Here is a 20277-nt window from a genome sequence, read left to right as displayed (position 1 = left end):
CTGTCTGCATTGGTTGGAGCTGGGGGGGGGGAGGGGGGGCGGGGGGTCCAGCACCCTGCATGGCAGGTCTGCAGGACGGCCTGGATGGAAGTGTGGGCCTGGCCCCCAGGGACACATGACTGGAGAGAGGCAGAGACAGGTGAGACTTCTCAGGCCTTAGAGCCACGCCCTCTCTGCTGACCCCACCTGAGGGCCCCACAGGAAAGGGCGTGGAGGGCTCCTGGCTGCAGAAGTGGTTTATTGACCAGTCCACCTCCCTTGGCCTGGCTGGCCCACCTGTGGGGCTCAAGGTGTGTGCGACAGACCCTGGTGGAAAGTGGGCAGAGATGGGGGCGGTGCCCACTCAAAGGGCAGTTCCTGACCTTCTCGGTGGCTCTGGCAGGTATCAGACAGCCTGTACGTGGGTGCCCACATCCTGGGTAGGAAGCCGTTCTCAGAATCTTGGGTGTGGAGAGGTGAATCCGCGTGCGGCTGGGCTGTAGCAGCATTGGCCTAGGGGCCAGCCAGACCCCAGCCTGAGGCCCTGGGAAACCAAGTCTGGTGGCAAGTGGCCCGTGGGCGCTAGGCCGGGCGGTAGAAGAGGTTGCCTGTGTAGAGCCTCCGCTTGAGCTCCTGCCATAGCAGCTGCCGCTCCCGTCGGGCGCCCTTCATGACACTGTTGTTCTCCAGGGCACGGCGGGACAGGTAGGGCAGCACCTCCATCACAGGGCCGTAGGGCACGTACTTGTACACAGGGAAGCCCGCCTGGCCTGCACGCACAGGCAGAGGTGGTGAGTCCTGACCCCGACGCCCGCACCCCACCCCCAGGGAGGCCCAGCTTACCCAGCGGGAAGCTGATCTGGTCACACATGCCCAGCAGCTGTCCAAAGTACACTTGGCGGTCAGCGGGGTGCAGGCCCAACTCCTCCATCCTGTGACCAGCCAAGGCAGAAGGTGAGCCCCTGGGCCAGCTCTGAGCCCCCCTGCCACCCCCAGATCCCCATCCACATGCTCTAACCTCCATTCTTTGCAGGGCTATAAGCTCTGTCCTGCCCAGACTAGGCCTCTGCCCTGCAGCTCCCACCTCAGCCCGTGGCTACTAAGTTCCCTCCTTCCCAAGCCAGCCTCCCTCCTGCTGGGCGCACTCCCAGTGGCCCCTTCCCTCCTGCTTGTCCCAACCTCCCTTAGTGGTACTCTGACCCATGGTGTGGCTCGGGGAAGCTTCCAGCCCTCACACCCAACCAGGCCACTTGTCACCCCTCACTGGCTGCTCTGTCCCATAGAGCAGACACCAGCCCCCAGTGGCTATTGTGCCATGAGATGCAGTCCCCTTTGCTGTCCCAGCCACAAATGAGGCCATTTAGGGCCAAGTAGGCCCCAGCTGAGCCCAGTCCACACTGCAGGCCCACAGAACATACTGCTGTTCGGCCACTGAGTTTTGTGCTGGGTTGTTACTTGGTCAAAGCTGACAGGCTCTCTGAGGTCCCTGGGGGCTGATCAGAGACCACACCGCTTCCCAGGGAAGGTGAGCCTGAGCTGCTCGAGGCTCCCTGGCCCCTGGAGCAGGAGGTGGCTGCCACTGCTGTGCGTTAGAAATCACGGTTTCCATTGCAATTTCAGATGGAAAAGGCAGCACCATCCTAACAAAGGAGCGGTGACGTGACTGAACGGGTTTAGAGTCAGCTCTCCAGGCAGTGCCCTCACCCCACCTGTACCTTCACTGCCCCCTTAGGAAGCCCCACTCAGCAGCAAGCCTTGGGGGGCCCCTGCTTTACTCCTGGGAAACTTGAGGACCAGCAAGACTCAGTGCAGGGTCTAAGCCAGTGATGGCGAACCTATGACACGCGTGTTAGAGGTGACACGCGTGTTAGAGGTGACACTCGAACTCATTTTTTTGGTTGATTTTTCTTTGTTAAATGGCATTTAAATATATAAAATAAATATCAAAAATATAAGTCTTTGTTTTACTATGGTTGCAAAGATCAAAAAATTTCTTATGTGACACGGCACCAGAGTTAAGTTAGGGTTTTTCAAAATGCTGACACGCCGAGCTCAAAAGGTTCGCCATCACTGGCCTAAGCCCCAGGAGGCTGTGACTGGGGAGAGGCGGGGAACTTGGACCCCGGCCCCCGGTGTGGCACTGCTCGGGCTAAGACAAGATGAAAGAACACGGCAACAATACTGGAACATTTAAGGATTTGCTTCACCTGCTTCCTATATCTGACTTGTAAGGATCCCACCAAAGTTTTGCTCCACAGGGCAGGCATTTAAAGAGAAAACAGACTCTGTTAAATTCCAAATGCGTGTAAAATGTTAGGAGTAATTGTCTCTAAAGAGGCCAGGCATCAGAGGTTTCCTGAGGGATTTCAGCATTCCACCCTGCATTTGTGTATTTTAAGAAGCTATTTAAGTCACCTAACGACATTTATTTTTTTGAATTTGAAACTAGTACGCCAGGTATTCATTTTTAAAACCAAATTAACTGCAGATAGCCTCTTTGCTACAGCAGTGCCAATGCCTCGCAAGACCTGGCGGGCAGGGTCTGGGAAGCACTAAAGCCGCCTCTCCCGTTGTCCATAGATGTTCCCCCAAACACCCACCGTGCCTGGCAGGGCATTCTGCACACCAAGCATGTCAAACTCACGGCCCACGGGCCGCATGTCTCATTTGGCCCATGTCAGCCTTTGAGTTTGACATGTTTGCTGTACATGCTTCCAGGGTCTCGCCAAGCTCTTCCCTGACCCGGGAGCACGCAGACAAATGTGGGCGGGGCCACCTTACCTGCGCAGCGTGAAGCGCACCGTGTCCTCGTTGTGGGAGGCCACCATCACTTCCGCCTTGCCATTGTTCTTCAGCTCCTCCAGGACATAATTGAGGCACCTGGGGGGAGAGGCACGTGAGCCTGGGCCCGGAGAGCTCCCCATGGGGCAAAGGCCACAGGTGGGCCCAGGGCCACTCAGCAAGCCCGCTCCTCGTAGAGGTTACCCATGGTGCCAGGACAAGACAAGGAGCACTCAGCCTTCTCAGTACCTGTGAGTACGAAAGAAAAAGCAAGCAGCACTGGGGTTAGGCATCGGAGGGAACTAGCTGAGGCACATGCTCTGTGCACCCAGGACAGATGCAGCTTCACGTCCGGAAAGGAGGCTCCCTGTGCTGGGGGAGCCTGACCGCTGCTCCATCTGGCAGTGAAAACAGCTGGGCAGGGTGCACGTCCTCTGATCCAGCAACTCCACTGCCAGCCACAGCTTGTCCTCACCCCTGGGCACAAAGGACGGACAGGCTGTGCCTTGGGTCACCCTTAACGCAGGACACCAAGCACCTTAGAGCTCATAGGGACACATGAGCACAGGCACCTGCGTTGGCCGTTATGGTCTGCACGCCGACCTGGGGGGTCCAGATACAGCTTTACCCGCAAAGCGAGGGCAGAAGACAGCGCACATGCCGACCATGAGTTCTGACCAAGAGAGGCGCATGCAGCTCCTGGAAGGAAGCGGACGCTGCCGGGACCGAAAGGCAGGTCAGTGAGGGAGACCCTCGGGGGTCTTTGAATTTGCAACACATTTGCACCACCTCGTAGAGAAACAGCACGCAGCCAGCCTGTCCGTCCTGCATGAACTATCACCAGACAAACGCAGCACGAGAGACCGTGATGGTCCCTGGAAATAAGGTGAGTGCGGTGCCGGGAGCTGCCAGTGCCGGGGACCCAGGCCAGTTCAGTTTCATTGGTCGACGTTTCTATATTAAAAAAGCCGCCTGGCCTGGCCAGTGTGGCTCAGTGGTTGAAAGTCGACCCATGAACCAAGAGGTCACCAGTTCAATTCCCGGTCAGGGCACATGCCCGGGTTATAGGCTCAGTCCCCAATAGGGGGTGTGCTCTCTATCCCTCGCCCTTCCTCTCTCTAAAAAATCAATAAAGACATTTTTTAAACGACCTTAATGTTTTTGAAAAAGTAAATCAAAAGCAGAAAACAATAGTTCTGGCCTCAGGGCCAAAGTCTTGCTCTTACCAGAAGCTGCTGTCTCCAGGGCTGCTCCCCCTTCAGATCGGGGCCCATCGTGTCCGCTCCAGCACCAAGGAGGTATGTTTCCCTCCCCCTTTTCTCCCTCCCCTCCCTTCCCCAGGTGGCCCTGCGGCTCTGGGACCCAGGAAGGACGGGCGCACCTGTGGTACATGGCGTTGGTGGCCTCGTACGTGGGGTTGATGGGGTCCTCATAGCCAATCTCCGCAGCGCGGGCCCGTTCCTGGGCCATGTAGGCACCCCGCACCAGCTTGGCTCCAAAACACCAGCCCTCGCGGCGAGCCAGCTCCAAGTCCAGGGTGACATTGTCATAGGCATCCTGCAGGGTCAGGGCCAAGAGTCAGTAACTAGGTCAACCCCTCCAGCCAGCACTTCCCAGGGCAAGCATGTCGAACTCGAGGGCCGCATGCCTCATTTATTTGGCCTGTGTGAGCCTTTGAGTGTGACCTGCTTGTCCTGGGACCTGTCTGGGCCTAGGAGCATCCAGGGTACAGTCAGCAAGGGGCACTGGGGCAGCAGCTGGTGGCTGAGGGAGGTGCCCTGTGGGTGTCCAGGGGATCTGGAAGACAGGTGTGGGTGAGAGGCCCTTTGACCACTGTCCACAAGGAATGGTGACGGGGGGCCACCTGCAGCCTCTTCTGTTTGGCCTGGGCAGTCCTTTGAGGGGACACAGCAGGTGCCAGCAGCCACTGTATATGTGTCCCCTCAGGCTGATTTGGGGGTGGGCCCCTGCCTAGATAACCCCTCACCCCCACCCGCGGCCTCTAAACACCTCACTGGTCTCCCCAAGCAGCCCGTTCTAGGTTTGTCCTCAGGGATCACCCTGAAGCATTACTGAGGGACATGCAAAATTCTAGGCAAGTCTTTTCTGGGCAAAGGCCCAGAGCTTTCATCGAATTCTTACAGAAAACGGTCATTCGTGAAGGCTTTGACATCTGGGATTTAAAGACATTAAGTGGACCCTGAACAAGCTCGTCTTCCTCCCGCCCCTTCAACACCTTGTCTGGGACTTGGATCGACCAACCTCCCTCCTCCACCTGGGGGCTCGGGGGGGGGGGGGGGGGGGGGCTCAGGGGCCGGACGTACCCTGAGGTAGCACTGGTACGTGTTGAAGATGAGTGGCTTCTCCACGTTGAACTTGCGCTGCATTTCCAGCGTCAGGCGGCTGATGGCCGGCTGGAAGTAGGTCTGCTCCGCGTCCACCATCAGCCGCACCCCCGCCTTGGTGGCTTTCTTAGAGGTCAGGGGTGGGAGAGAGGGTTTGTCGGGGGCTCAGGTGAGACAGGCGCCCCCCAGCCCCCGGGCACATCCCAGGCCTCAACCTTGGCCAGGACATCCATCCTCTGCAGCATTCTCCTCATCTGCTGCTCCTCCTCCTCGGTGAATCCCGACAGCAGCGGCTCCAGCTGTCCTGTCTGAGGGCGCACACGGGCAGGTGTCAGGCGCTGGACCAGCCCTCTCGAAGCCTGTGCTTCCCCTGCCCAGAGCCTACCAATACCTGCTGCCTGGTCCCCAGAACCAGCGAGACCCCCTCATCCAGGCCCCTCCTCCACCCTGTTTGTGCATGAAGATCAGCACCCTGCCCTGAGGCCGGCTGGTGACCCAGGGACAAGGCCACTTGGAGGTGTAACCTCACAGGTCAGGCCTGCACCAAGTCTGCTCCCCCAACCTCCCCAGGACCCTCGGACGTCCCCCTTCTGTTCCCACACAGCGCCAAGGAGGCTACCCTGGACCCATCCAATCACCAGGAAGGGCTCAGCCCCAAGCAGGGCGCGGGCTCAGAGCAATAACAGCCGTGCAGCAGACTGATGGGACGGAGGCACCAGCCCCAGATGGTGCCCTGCAGGGAGCTGGGGCAGGTTGGCACACACCCTGCAGGCCTGCGTGGCACTGGGGCCCTCTGCTCTCCCCACTTGCCCGCTAACCCTGGCCAGGGCGCTCTGAGGAGGAGTGGGGGTCCGCGGTGTCTCAGCTGGAGGCTGGGCCCTCAGGGCTGAGGCTGGAGGTGTGTGGAAGGCAGTGTTTGCCTCTGCGGTTCCTTCACATCCAGCTTCAGAGGCGATTTCAAACACCCTCCCGGGGCAAGTGGAGTCTCATTCCTTCCCCTGAACGCGGGCCACCTAGTGACTGTTAATCAACAGTCAGGCGGGGAGATGTGGGATTCTGAGGCGAGGCTAGGAAAGGTGACAGCTTCCGCCTGGCCCCTGGGACACTTGCACTGGGAACCAGCGGCCACACAGTGAGGAAGCCCTGGCCGGCCGCTGGCCATGCAAGTGGGGACCCTCCACACTGACCCCAGCCTCTGCCGCTCCAAGTACAACCGCAAGGGAAACCCTGAGAGAGAACCACCTAGAGCCTGGGAGGGCGATCATATGAGCCCGTGAGGTTCGGGGTGACCCAACATGCAAGGACAGATGACATGGGAAGGCTCCCCAGATGTCCCTCTCCTTGTGGGTCTCTGTCCCACTCTATGGGGCACTAGTGGGTCTGTCTTCTTCCCCCTAGACCCAGCACGTCAAACTCAAAGGCTAACACGGGCCAAATACCATAAATGAGGCATGTGGCCCGCAGGCCGTGAGTTTGACATCCTTGCCCTAGACCATGGGCTCCTGTGGGGCCAGGGAGGACAGTAGTCTTGGCCCAGGATGGGCGACAGGAACATGGCCCCTCCCGGCCCAGCCTCCTCTGGGACAGGGCTCACTGGTGAGCGGGGTGGCATCACCTGCATGTTAGGGACCACCAGGTGCTTGGAGAGCTCGGTCCTGCTGTCGATGAGGCTGCTCCAGTCCAGCAGGTCCAGGGTGCTGCGGGGGAAGGGCGGTCAGCAGAGTGGTGGCAGCAGCTAGGATCTGTTTGGGGGCCTAGACCCCAAACCAGTCCATTCCCTAAAAGAGCACCCCGAAACCCAGTCCCTGCAGAACCCACCTCAGTGTTCAGTTTCAAAAGTCAGATAAAATATAAATGTCATTCTCCGTTTAAAAAATGAAAACCAACCCTGGCCGGTGTAGCTCGGTGGGAGCGTCGTTCTGTGCACCGAAGGGTCCCAGGTTCTGATTCCTGGTGGGGCACATACCCAGGCTGCGGGTTTGATCTCCGGCCGGGGTGCGTATAGGAGGCAACTGCTCGCTGTTTCTCTCTCATATCGATGTTTCTCTCTTTCCCTTCCTCTCTCTTTCTCTCTCCCTTGCTTTCTCTCTCTAAAAACAATGAAAAAAATATCCTCAGATGATATACACAAAAACCCAAAACATGAACGTGTCCTGCATCGGGGCAGCGGCAGCTCTGAAAACTCGGGGCTTGCACCAAGGCCCCACAGAGACCTCAGTCCCAGCCCCCGCCCCTGAGGATGAAGCCCGGGGCCCTGCGGGGCTCAGCTGCCCTGGCCCTTCACCTGTCAGCCGGTGGACCCAGGAGGGCTGTACTCCTAATCAGCTGCAGTCACCAAGCCTGTGCCCGAGCTGCTGGCCCTCCCCCATGGATCCCAGGTGCCTGTCAGCTCCCGTCCTGTGCACCTCAGGGCAGCAGTTCCTTTGGCGCCATCACCCCAAGGCCCACAGTCCAGGCGGGTGACCAGGGTTGGGAGAGGCTGCTGGGACTCAGCTGGAACCACACCTGACCAGGTAGCTAGCTGCCCATCTCAGGCAGGCGCTGCTCTTACCCGGACACGCCCAGGGTCTCTGCTCTGAACCAGTCCTCAATCTCCTTCCGGGACGCAATGCCCATCCTCGCCACGCTTTCCTGGAGAAGCGAGAAGGTGTCTGTCCCGGGCCCCCGGCCCCACTCACTCCCACTCCGTGTCTCCCGCCTGTCGGTTTGTGATCTATTTTGACTTGGTTACACTGTTAGTTCCGGCTGTGTTTCTGCTCCATAGATGGTCCCTCCCCATGGGTTCCGGATGTCCCTTTCCTGTCCCTGCAGCTCCGAAGAGCTCTGCTACCTGCAGGGCCAGCCCCTCCACCCTCCGGTCCAGTGTGACTGTACCCTCTGGTCAGATTCCTTCCCCGACAAACCCTAGCAGCTTCAGGGTGGTCTGCGGGCCCTGGAGCAGCTCTGGGAACCCACCTTAGACACTGCCTGGCCGTTTCTCCTGGGCAGGGTGCCCCCCCCCCCCCGAGGCCCCCCAGTGTCTTATCCGTCTACTCACACCACCAGGGAAGGGCTGCCCACCTGCAGTGCCGCCACCTCCAGCTTTGTGTCCATGGCATCCAGCCCGGCCTTCCCTTGCTCGGCAGCCATTTGGTGAAAGAACCGTCTCCACTTGGTCAGCACGTCTGAGAACTGCAGCTGCAAATGCGGGCCTGAGCTGCCGTCACGGGTGCAAGCCCAGCTCCCGGCCCCCAGAACCCCCACACAGCCCCAGGGCCCCCTCCCATCCCATCCCACCTGTGTGCTTGGCTCCCAGCCCCAAGGTACTGGCACAGGAGCTTTCACTCAGTGCGCTCACGGTAGCCTGCAGTTCCTGCAAACTCTCTCTGCACGTGGAAGGTTCCAGCACTTACCAGAAACTGGGGTCTCCCCAGCGCAGTGAGCTTGATGGCTGAGAAGCCGTCATCGCTGGCTCCACCTGGGGAAGCCGCAGGAAGAGCCCTCAGGCTCCGGAGAGGGGCGGGAGGGGACCAGGAGCCGTGCTCACCCAAACCAGCGGGCACACAGCTCCTCCACACGCCCCACCCCGTGGGGACAGTGACTCATCTGCATTCGCCATGTGGGTCAGGAAGGCGGTGGGGAGGCCTGCCCATTCCTACACAGTCCTGATGGCCACCCCTCTCCCTGCTGCTTCCTCTCCCCTGCCATCAGCCCCCGGCTGCCCATGGGGGCTCACAAACACAGATGCGGAGCAGAAAGCAGGCTGGAGCGCGTAAGGGGCTCCGTCACTACGTTTGTATCTGGCTTATGGCTTCCAGAGCGCGTCTCTGCTTCTATGGAAGCCTCCCGTCTATTTGCTCCCAGGCAGAGTGGGCAGGGAGGCAAACAGGTGCCCCTGGCACTGGGCACTGGACGGCCAAGTGTCTGCCTGACTGGCCAGGGTCTCCCCAGCACCACTTAGAAGACTGTTCTGATCCTGGCCCGTCGGAAGGTGCGGGACCCACTTTCCCGTCACAGGAGGCTGCTGGGGATGCACAGGGGACGGCGCTGTGACCTGGTGGGTCTCTAACAACTGCAGGACACGAGGCCTCAGTGACCCCCTCGGCAGGGAGTCCTGTCGCGAGGCTGTGAGGAGGAATTCTCCACCAGAGGAGATGGACACGCGCTCTCTGAACAGTGCAGCCCTTGCAAACCCAAGTGCCTTGTGTACCCAGCGTCTTGCCCCTGCCACACCTGGGGGCCGCTGGCCACCGAAAGCCTTCCCAGAGGTCCACGCGGGCACCCGGTGCCCAGGACAGGGGAGGGAGGCATCTTCCTGGGGGCAACTGGGCTCTTCGCAGAGCTGCTGGACGTAGGCATGACCCCAGCGTGACTTAAGCCTGGCCTGTGGCTCCCCCATCACCCCAGATTATCCTCACAACCGTCAGGGCCGCCCAGACAGAGAGGAATCCCTGAGCGCGCCCTCCGGTCCGGCCTCCCGCGCACGCATTTCCACGGGTCGCCGGGCTGGGCCTGGCAGGGGGACAGCCAGCCAAGAGCGTGGCCCCACCTGAAGCCTCGATGCAGCGCAGGAACGTCTCCATGTGGAGGTCACACTTGGCTTCGTTGGCGTAGAAGTAGGTGCGGGCGCTGACGACGCCGTCCCTGCGGTCTCCGAAGGCCTGGTGGGCCTGGTACTGCTTCTCCCTCTTACTGGCGCCTGCAAACGGCCTGAGCACTGACCGGGCCCGGCACCCGCCCCAGCCTCGCTCCCAGCACACAGATGCCCTGACCCCCTGCACGTGCTCGAGGCTGTTTGCCAGTCCCAAAGTCACCTGACCCCGCACCCACTGCTCCTCCCCGGAAGAGCCCTAGTCACATGGCAGACCTGGGCCGGGGAGGCAGAACCCAGACCAACGGAGGGCCAGCCGGGAGGGTGCGTCAGCACACTGAGAGCCACGGCCTGGGTGCCCATGGACGTGGGACAGAAGCCAGCACCGCCCTTTGCCCCCTGGGCTGGCTACGCCCCCACTCCAGGTGCCAGCCATGGTGGGTGGGGGACCAGGGGGGTGGCGGTGAGAGCATTTGTTGGTGAGCAGCCCCCTCTTACCTCCGTCCTTCCTCTCCGCCGCTGAAGTGCAGGACCTTAGGGAAGGAAGAGGGCAAGGGTCAAGGTCATGCCACCCCAGGCACAACTGACAAGGACGGACGACCCATCAGGATGAGAGAAAACGAGGCTGAGCCCTGAACCTGACCTGAAAGCTGTGTGAGGGCTGGTGAGCCAGGGCAGGGAAGAGTGACTCAGCCGCCCCACCCACCCAGGCCTCCAGTGACCCCCTCTGAGCTGGGAGGGGAGCAGCCTGCACCGGAGAAGCCGAGGTTCCCCGTGGGCGGAGCCCTCCCCCCTGGACCAGAAGTAAAAGCCCCTGACAGGTGGGAGCTCTGAACAGCCCAGAGCACGGATGAGTCCTGGAAGGAGGCCTCGCTCTGCAGCCAATCCTTCTGAGGAAAGGGCAGAACTATAGGGCCAGTCAGGGCTGATGAGAAACGAAGACGGGCCACCACCGGCGTACAAATTCCCCGAACGGATGAGTGAGGGCCCCTGGCTTTGCCCTCCACCCGTCCTCATCCAGGCACCTCCCACCACCGGGGCCCAAGACTGGCCTCCTGCTCCCACACACAGCAGGCCCCATCTCTAGCCACCCCGCACCCCGCTGCACTCTTGCCCCTTAGACTTAATTTCCAAGCAACAACCAAAATGTTTCTTTGAAAATGAAAACCCTCCCATCATACCTGAATAGCACCCCCAGGCTATGAGGACAGGACAGTGAGGCCAGCCCTCAGCCCTGGCCACCCCCACCCCAACCAGCGCTCCGCCACACTGGCCTCGGCAGTCCCTGGCCAGCCCTGCCCACTCCCCCACACCCCCACCACCTCCCAGCATCACAGCAACCACCACCCTCATCCTCACAGTGGCGTGGGGTCGTCAGCAGGAGGCTAAGTCTTCAGATGAAGGGAGCGCTCATGATGGCTGCCCACAGGCTCAGGGCAGGCACCCCCGCAGCTTTGTCACCCGATTTGTATCTAAAGCCTCTCAGGTACCACAGAGAGGGCTCAGCGCAGCTGCACAGCCCCGCAGCTCTGCTCATCTGCTCTCACCCACAGGGAAGGGGCAGTGGCATCCCCCGGGGGCACTCTAGGCCACGGGAAAGCAAGGGAAGCTGCTGACAGGGACCTGCACCTGCGGGTGGTGGCCCCGCCTGTGTTAAGAGGCTGTGCCCACTTTCACCTCACTGCCCCCGAGCAAGTCCCCAGGCCTGAATCTGGGACCCTGGGACATCGCCTAGGGCAGGACCCACGAGGCCACAGCCTGGGGGCAAGAATGGGAGCTACACCTGCAGCCACTGCTCCAGCCACCTCATGCCAACCACAAGCAAGTGCTTGATGTACTAGTAACAGAAGGAAGAGGGTGAGGTATGTGACCATGTTGGCCCCACATACGACATCCCTGCGAGAACAAGGAGCTCCCACCCCAACCCCCAACCTGAGGCCCCTGGGCAAGGGCACCTACAAGACCAGCCCCAGGCCCTCCAAGGTGTGGCCCAGGCAGTGTCCTGGTCAGCTCAGGCAGCAGCCGGCAGGACGCAGACCTGCTCCACAACAGTCCGTGGCTCAGAGAAGGTGAGCGTTGAGCACGGTAACCTGTCTACTAGGCAGACAGCCTTCCATCGATGGGAACCGTTACCTATATCTAAAGGTCTCCAGGCTCGGAGAACTCTCCCTTTCTCGCTCCCAGCATGCTCAGCGGCAGGAAAGCCTCGGAGATCATGGTTATTTCCGCCCCCAAGACACTCTGTGCACGTGTATCCCAGGGAGCTGCCACCACTCTGGGGACCGAAGCCCAGACAGCCTCCAGCCAGCCCTGGGTCTGCATAAACTGGACAGACACGCCTGCCGTCACACTGTCCCTGGGTGTCCTTATCACAGCCCATTGCCAGGTAGATGACACCCTAGCCCCTTTCCCCTTCTCCATGGCCTCTGCCTGCTGGGGAGACCCCGTGGGGGTCCTCTCCTAGAGTCGGGGCCCTGGCCTCTGCCTTCCATCAAGTGTTCTGGGAAACACCACCCCACACCCTCCCCAGATGGCTACTGTCTCCCACCTCCTGCTTCCTGCCCTGAGAAGCCCTCCTGGGCCTGCAGATGCGTCCACACTGTCTGTGCCTTTAACAGTTGTGCCCAAGGCAGGCCCGGCAATCCCCACCTGCGGCCTTCATTTGGGGCAGGGGCCTCCACATCACTACAGGGTCCATGGGCACGTTTAGAGCCACTCCTAGCTGGGACCATCCCGTCAGCCAGGCAGGCAGGCAACTTGACGGTGCACACCTCAGCCCAGGCCCCTCCTCGGGCACAGGGCCTCTGGCAGCAGAGCTGGGCACAAGTCCTTGGCACATGCCACTGGCTTGGCTGGCAGTCACCCTGTTAGGGTGGGGAGGGACCACCACTCATGTCCCAGGGCCCACCAAGTGGTGCTCCTGCAGGACCAGGGCTGCTAACAGCAGGGCAGTCCAAGGGCACAGGCCCCTGAGCCCCACGGCAGGGCAGGGAGGAAGCCAGGCAGGCCACCCTGGGAAAGGAGTCTTTTCATACAAGAGAGAGAGAGAGAGAGAGAGAGAAAGAGAAAGAGAGAAAATCCCACGGTGAAACCATCCAGCCCTCACCCTGACCCAGAGGGACACAGAGCCTATTAGTTAGTCAACAGGCAGCCACAGCCCCCACTGGAAACAGAGGGGGTGCTCAGCTGGAGAACCCCGCCTTCACGACAGCGAATCACTAGGCAGGGGCTGGGCTCCCCCGGCCAATTGGCTGGAGGCTTGGACATTCTGTTCCCAGGGCAGGAGCCTCATGTGACTCCTTTCCCTCCTCTCCCCTCCCCTCCCCCCTTCCCTCCCCTCCTCCTCTTCCCCCCACCCCCCATGGTAAACACCACAGCCTGACACAGGCAGGTTATTCAGCAAGCCTGGCCCTAGACTGACCCAGGTTATTCAGCAGGCCTGGCCCAAGCCTCGGGTCAGTCGGGCACAATTGCTTTCAGCACTTGGGACTCCAGATGCAAATGAGGGCCCTGTCCGGACAGGTGCAGGCATCAGCACGGAAACCAGGCATTTTGCAAAGAAAGGGCAGGTCTTGTCTGTACTTCCCCTAAGGACACTACTCCAGGAAGCGGAGGGTGACCTAATTCTGACTCAGCAGGGTGGCTCAGGGACATGCCCATGTTTCCACACTCACTGCCCAGAGAACAAAGCCTGCAGCAAGTTGGTGGCCTCAGGAGGAACCCAGGCAGCTTGTCAACCATTCGTGGCCGCACAATCCCTTCCCCACTGATGCCTGGGCAGGCTCCGAGCCCACCAGGCAGAGCCCACCTGCATATCAGAAAACCACCTCAGGGGCCAGGAAAGGGTGGGGTCCTCCCAGGAGAGACGCTTGGGCAGAGCAGGAAGGGGCTCCACACCAGGGCAGGCACATCGTTTGTAACCAACTGGGCAGCCCTATTCTCAGCCTGAGAGCCATTCAGCGTGTGTGCCACAGCTCCTCAACTCAGCCCTCGCAGGGCAAAAGCGATTTGAATTTCATATAATTTTCACACGTCACAAAATACTATTCTTGCTCTGATTTGCTTTAACCATTTAAAAGTGCAAAAACCATCCTCAGCTTGCAGACTGTACAAAACCAGGCAGTGGGTGGGATCGGCTGTGGTCACAGTGTGCTGACCCCTAGTCTCGATGTTCCTCCGGCCTCATGCACACAGAACATCCCATGAAAGCCCAGGGCTGTAATCCTCACGAGGCAAAAACGCAAGAACCCCAGACTGAGATTCCAGCAACCAGGCTCTCCTAGCCCTGGCCTCCTCCCAGCCTGGGCCTTGACCCAGCCCCTGGCTGCCCTGGGGCGCTTTGGGGTTACCACCAGATGCCCCGCAGGCCTTACTCCATCTCCTGGCGCTCCGCCTCCTCTTGGCTCAGGTCCTCCTCCACTCCGTAGTCCAGGATGGAGCCCACGCCAAAGGCCCGGTTATGCCGGATTAGGGGCTGGATGGACTCCTGGTCCTCACCGGCCACAAACTGTCCATAAAAAGTCATCTTCATCAGCCTGTCGAACAGCCGTTGTCCTAGAAGCCTCCTGGTGAAATGGAGCAGCTGAAAGGCAAAGGGAAGAAGTTGTCTTGGGCCAGCAGCCTCCCCTGTCCCCAGCAGGACACCCTGCTTCCCTGGCCCCTTCACTCCAACCACAAAGCCTGGACACTCTCCTAGGGCCTCCATCTTATTTAATTTAAGTTATTTATTCACTTATTTATTTACTTACTTACTAGAGGCCCGGTGCATGAAATTCGTGCACTGGGGGTGGGGGAGCGTCCCTCAGCCCGGCCTGCGCCCTCTAGCAGTCCGGGAGCCCTCGGGGGATGTCCAACTGCCACAGGAGCAGGAGAGGTTCCTACCACCACAGCTGTGCTCACCAGCCGTGAGCCTGGCTTCTGACTGAGCAGAGCTCCCCCTGTGGGATCTGGTTGAAACCAGCTCTCCAACATCCCCCAAGGGGTCCCAGATTGCAAGAGGGTGCAGGCCAGGCCAAGGGACCCCACTGCTGCATGATCAGGGCTGGGGAGAGATGCAGGAGGTTGGCCAGCCAAGGAGGGACTGCGGGAGGGCTCCAGGGCATGTCGGCCCCCAGCAGCAAGCTAACCTACTGGTTGGAGTGTCTGCCCCCTGGTGGTCAGTGCATGTCATAGCAAGCGGTTGAGTGGCCTTAGCATATCATTAGCATATTACACTTTGGTTGAACGGCCGACCGGTCAACTGGGCACTTAGCATATTAGGTTTTTATTATATAGGAAGGATTTTTATTAATCTTCACTCAAGGATATTTCTTTCCATTGATTTTTAGAGAGAGTGGAAGAGAGGGGAAACAGAGAGAAACATCAATGTGAGACACATCAATTGATTGCCTCCCACACACACCCCAATCAGGGCCGGGGATCCAGCCTGCAACCAAAGTATGTGCCCTTAACCAGATTTAAACCCATGACCCTTCATTCTGCAGGCCAATGCTCTAACCACTGAACAAACTGGCCAGGGCCCCAGGGCCTCAATTTTAGAGTGGAGACCACCCAAAGCAGCTTGCTAGTCTGCCTGCAGCAACTGTCAATCACCATTCCTCATGCAGGGTGGGTCCCAAGAGCCACCGCTGAGGCCACTCCTCCTCGCCCTGCATGCTCACAGAGGGTCCGAGCGGCACTCGGCAGGTGCCCGGCCACAGTGGGTGGATAAAGAAGCCAACGGCCGGCCTCTGGGAAGAGCAATGGGCATGTTCACAACATTCCCTATACCCACACCTCAGAGGCTACGCTGGGGAAGAGGAGGACTTGGTACAGCTTTCTAGAAGGCGAGCGCCTAGATGTTTCAATGGTTTGTTCACTGCTAAGTCCAAGTTCCTAATACAGTGCCTGGCAAGGGGCCAGGTCTTCAATAGTTGTAGAACAAACAAACATGTGCAGAATGAATCTGGGGTGAGGTGTAGGTGGCAATAAGCCAGGTGCACCATCTGCAGAGTTCTGTGAGAGGAGAGCCCGCCCTGAAACCAACGGGGGCCACGGCAGACCAACAGCTCAGGCGGATGTGTCCCCGAGGAAGGCAGCTGCCCCCCAACTACCCAGCTTTCTCCTCCAATCACATCCCACATTTCTGCCGTTCATTCAAATGCCCTGAGCAGCCGCTTCACGCCAGTACAATTCTGGGCTGCACAGAACAGGGGAGCTCATATGCTACCAGGGAGAGACTCCGAAGAAGGGAGGAGCAAGGTCACTCCAGGGGATGATTTAGAACAGGGAGGACAGTGTTTGCTGACTTGCATGCAGAGAGGGGGGCTTGCCAAGGTGAGGGGGTGACACAGCTGCTGCCATGGGACAGCCAGAGTGAGAGGAACCTCCCGGGGATGGCTGCTGGGAGGGCACCCCACCCCCACCCCCCTGCACCCATCTGGGAATTCCTGGGTCTTCTGCCCCTATCCCAGCTACAGACAGGAAAAGCCTGAGGGTTCTCAAATAATAGAACCCCCTTTATTGGGGGGAAGATCTGTTGGGATCAGGGTTTCAAGGAACAACCTCAAGCAGCCCACACTGGCCCGGAATGCGGGATGGCGCTCATGGCGATGCCTCAAGGCCACCTGGGAGCAGTGCAGGGCGCCCCAAGGACAAGGCTCTCCAGCCATCACCCCTGTCTTGCTGCAGCCTGTGTCTAATTCTACTGTATCTCGTTGTTTTTATAAAGGGGATTAGATATGGAAAACGAAAGTGCCAACAGGGAGGACAGGGCAGGCCTCCCTCTCTCCCCACAGCCTAACACTGAGCCACGGCCAAAGCAGCCTCACAGGAGGAAAAGCAGGTCTTTCATTATCATTATCATTATTATTATTGATTTTTAGAGAGGATAGATAGAAACATCGACGAGAGAGAAACATCATGGATTGGCTGCCTCCTGCACACCTGCTGCTAGGGATCGAGCCTGCAACCTGGGCATGTGCCCTGACTGGGAATCAAGCCAGTGACCTCTTGGTTCATGGGTGGATGCTCAACCACTGAGCCACACAGGCCAGGCAAAAACTTGCCGTAAACATATCAAAGATCATCCAGTGGCAGGCGGGGCGGAATGACCATCACCCGGCTCTGCAAGGAACCCGTGACAGTGTGTGCACCAGCTCTGGCACCCTGTGCGGGGGTGTCTCCTCCCGGGCCTGCAAACCTTCCCATCCAGGGCCACATGGTAAATAATTTATTTAGGCTTTGTGGGCCAAACTGCCTCTGTCATCACTATTTAACTCCGCCAACACAGCCCAAAACAGCCACAGCCACAGCCACCACTAATGGACGGAGCAAGAGCAGGGCCGACGCTTTAGTGACACAGACAGGAAGGCTGGGATCGGGGACCCTGGGCTGGTGCCCTCCCACACACCCTGCATTGCGCTCTTCGCTGACCTACTCTGCTCCAAGGGCAGGGGGGGCTCAGAGGGCATGGCCACCCAGGTCACGGAGCCAGTCACTCACCTCTCACCCTGGCAAAGGGGAGGCCGACCTGCCACAGGGCTGTGCAAGGGCACAGGGCAGGGCTGGCAGTTTCACATCCAACTCCAGAACAAGTGGCCGCTTTGCAGCCATCCGGGCAGCACAACCTGACAGGAGGGCAGCCCCACCTTCTCTCCAGGTGGGGGCACCCTTCGTGGATTTAGAATCTGGCACCAGTCACACACACTTTAGTTCTCATGTCAAACATGGATGCGTGCAGCCATGGGGGCTTTAGTGGGCCGTCTCTCCCTGCCTCTGGCAGGGCCACTTGTCATAACCTGCAGTGTCCCTTCCACCACCTTCTGCACTGGCTCACGCCCAAGCACAGAAGCCTTTGTCACGGAAGACCTGGATTTTTCTAAACAATCTCAGTGTGGCCCCCACTGAGTCCGGAGCCAATGCAACAGCTCAAACCCGGCTCCACAGGCTGCCACTCTCCCTGGGAGCAGATTTAATGACCCCCAGCGCCCCAGCAGGAACTGCAGGGACCAGCGCCTCTGAGCAGGAGTAATTCTCAGCCGGGAGAATTTTCACTGCAGGGCAGAGGACAGGCAAGGGCCACCAGTCTGTGCAGTCAGTCTGGCCTCTGCCTCATTTCCTCCAGTCCCAGGCACCGAGACCACCCTCACTAATGAGACCACCAGCAATGACAAAGGTAGAACAGGCCCCATGGGGGAGGGGGGGGGGGGCACACGCAGAGCACCTCCCACCGATAGTGGGCTCCTTGAGGGCATCCCCAGGGCACAGGCTGGACTTGAGGGAGCCTAGGAGGGGCCCCCAGCCTCTTCCAGGCACCCGCAGCTCAGTCCCTGCATCACAGCACTTGCCCCTTGCGGGCATCACAGAGAGCGCCCCCCCCCCCCTCCCCCGCCAGGTAACCGAGGGCCTCCGGCTTCGCTGGCTTCACTGCTGGTTTTGAACCTGGGAGAGAAAATCCAGGGCTGTGCCTAGACGAAATATGGCCTCGCTGGTTCCAAGCCCCCTCCCTCCCTCCCTTCCACCCACAACCAGGGGCACAGCTTCTGCACCCCTCATCCCAGTTCCTCCTGGCAGTCCCATGGTGCCCAGACTGCGGGAGCCGGTCCTGTATTTCCCCTCTGCAGGGACCCCAGACAACCACTCTCTTCTTCCCTAAGTCTTCCCGCCCCCAGTTGCCTCCTCCCTCTGAATGCTGCACCACCAGTGCTCACTGCTCCTTTCTGGCTTCTCCTCAGATGTGGGTGCTCCCCAAAGGGCCATCACTTCCCTCAGCCCCTTCTTGCCCTCCTCCCTCAGTTGGCCAGGGCCACTGCTTTACCTCGGGGCTTCCCCGCTGCCACAAACACAGGATGGCTTCCCAGAGGCCTCCCCTGCTCCAGTTCAGCTCCTCTCTCCTCCCATCAGTCCCAGACTCCACATCCCGTGCAGCTTCTGGAAGGATCTGGGCCAACACCTCCACTGGCCGCACAGTCCCTTCGGAGCCGCCAGACGCTGACTTTCTGGACCTGAGCCCTCACCTCCCACCTGCGGGGGCCTGGCCTTCACCAAAGCCTGAGATGTGGCTCAGTGCTCCTTGGTCCAGCCTCCTCCCCGGGGCGGAGGGAGGCAGCACAATGCCCTTCAGCAGTCTCACCTGAGAAACCGCGGCCAACCAACCGCAAGAACAACCTTCCGGACCCTTGGTACCAACTGGAGCCTTGCAAACTGTTCCCAGGATCCCTTTGAAAAAACTGCATCTCTACCCAGAGGGACGTGGCTAAGGCAGTGAGTGTCCCGCTTCTCACCTGCCCAAAGCCCTCACACTTTTCAAAGTTACCGCGTCAAAGGTTTAAAAGTCTGGTGTTTGAGCAGCTTCCCATCTCCTCCCCCAACACCATCTGTTCATAGTGGCTGCGTCTGGGAAGCCCCTGGATCGCGGAGAACTCTGGGGACTCCGACTACGAACCCTTCAATTCCACCAGACCTCGCTTGGGGCAGCACGGAGGACACTCGATTTTAAATTTCAGATCACAACTTTGTATTCCTGCGGGCGGTACCGGGCTTAACGTGGAGCTGTTCTTTGTTTTTAGCTGGTAGTACTGAGGAGTCGCAAAATTCAGGGACCAAAGGAATGCAGGAAACACCTCCCTCCCCGACTTCCCTCGCTACAGGCGATGCCCAGCAAGCCCCTTCTCTACACTCTGAAAGTTCGTAACGAATCCCGGGACAAGCAGAGGAACCCGGGGCCTACGTACCCGCCCGCACCCCCGCCCCCCAACCCGCTCGCACCTGCTCGTGGTGCGCCCCTTACCGCCCCTCAACCCGCTCGCACCTGCTCGTGGTGCGCCCCTTACCGCCCCTCAACCCGCTCGCACCTGCTCGTGGTGCGCCAGCAGCTTGGGCGAGGCGCACAGACGCAGCACCAACAGGCTGCGCACCAGCTCCCAGCTGCGCCGGCTGCGGTACGCCTCCTGCGCGTTGTCGAACTCCACGGTGGGCACCGGCGGCCGCACGGCCTCAGCCGCCCCGCGTCCGCGCACGGGCCCCCGGCCAGCGGCGGGCTGTTCGCGGGTCTTCGGCGCCGCCGTGGACAGCGGGGCGAGGCGGGGAGTGCGGGAGCGCACGGCGACGAGGATGCGCCTTAGAGCCATGGCCAGGCCCCGGCGCGCGCGCGAGTTGCTTAAGTACCCGCTGCCGCGCCGCTCCGCAGGCCCCGCCCCGCGCCCAGCCGCGCCCGCTTCTCCCGAGGCCCCACGGGGCCCCCGGACCTGCGCCCCCTCCAGGGAGGCCCCGCCCTGCGCTCGGGGCGCGCGCCCTGCGGAAGCCCCGCCCCACCCCGCCCCGCCCAGCGGGCGCGCCGGCTCCTGGGAACGCCCAGCCCCACGAGCGTCCCGGGACGGTGTGTGTCCCGTGGCAGATCCCGCGCACGGGGCAGCCCCACTCACGCCTGAACCCCGCCTTTTCAGTCCGTGGCCACACCCCCAAACGGGACCCTGTCTCCCTGGCCACCCACCCCCAGCTCCACCTTCCCCGCTGTGGACTCCGTGCCTCTGGCCCGCTACCGGGTGTGCGATTTCTTTTCGGGTTTTCCAAGTCGCCCCGGGTCAGGTGGATCCTGCGCCGCCAGCCAGCCCCGCGGCGCAC

General features: G+C 60.3%; 1 protein-coding gene across 1 annotated transcript; it reads right to left on the bottom strand.

Annotated features, from left to right (window-relative positions):
* Positions 1-218: 218 nt before the first annotated feature.
* On the bottom strand, positions 219-19807 carry PRODH (proline dehydrogenase 1). Its single transcript, XM_070400112.1, has 14 exons — positions 19509-19807; positions 14049-14257; positions 10174-10208; positions 9634-9783; positions 8498-8562; positions 8166-8282; positions 7657-7736; positions 6721-6802; positions 5321-5413; positions 5085-5231; positions 4142-4317; positions 2761-2859; positions 823-911; positions 219-749 (listed from the first exon to the last, which is right to left on the bottom strand). The coding sequence occupies exons 1-14, from the start codon at positions 19782-19784 to the stop codon at positions 562-564; spliced, it is 1806 nt and encodes a 601-aa protein (XP_070256213.1). The 5' UTR covers positions 19785-19807; the 3' UTR covers positions 219-561.
* Between the last annotated feature and the right edge of the window lie 470 nt (positions 19808-20277).

Source organism: Myotis yumanensis, unplaced genomic scaffold (assembly GCF_028538775.1).
Source record: "Myotis yumanensis isolate MYYU_CA2020_CCGP unplaced genomic scaffold, mMyoYum1.0.hap1 SCAF_19, whole genome shotgun sequence".
NCBI lineage: Eukaryota > Metazoa > Chordata > Mammalia > Chiroptera > Vespertilionidae > Myotis > Myotis yumanensis.
The sequence above is the reverse complement of the archived record's forward strand: the minus strand, read 5'-3'. Positions and strand labels throughout refer to the sequence as shown.

Excerpts from the sequence above, each read along its gene's own strand:
- PRODH (XM_070400112.1), bottom strand. The coding sequence starts at position 19,784 with ATGGCTCTAAGGCGCATCCTCGTCGCCGTGCGCTCCCGCACTCCCCGC. Across the intron at positions 5,232-5,320 it reads GGATGGATGTCCTGGCCAAG|AAAGCCACCAAGGCGGGGGT; the intron begins GTTGAGGCCTGG and ends CTGACCTCTAAG. Across the intron at positions 2,860-4,141 it reads ACCAACGCCATGTACCACAG|GTGCCTCAATTATGTCCTGG; the intron begins GTGCGCCCGTCC and ends CTCTCCCCCCAG.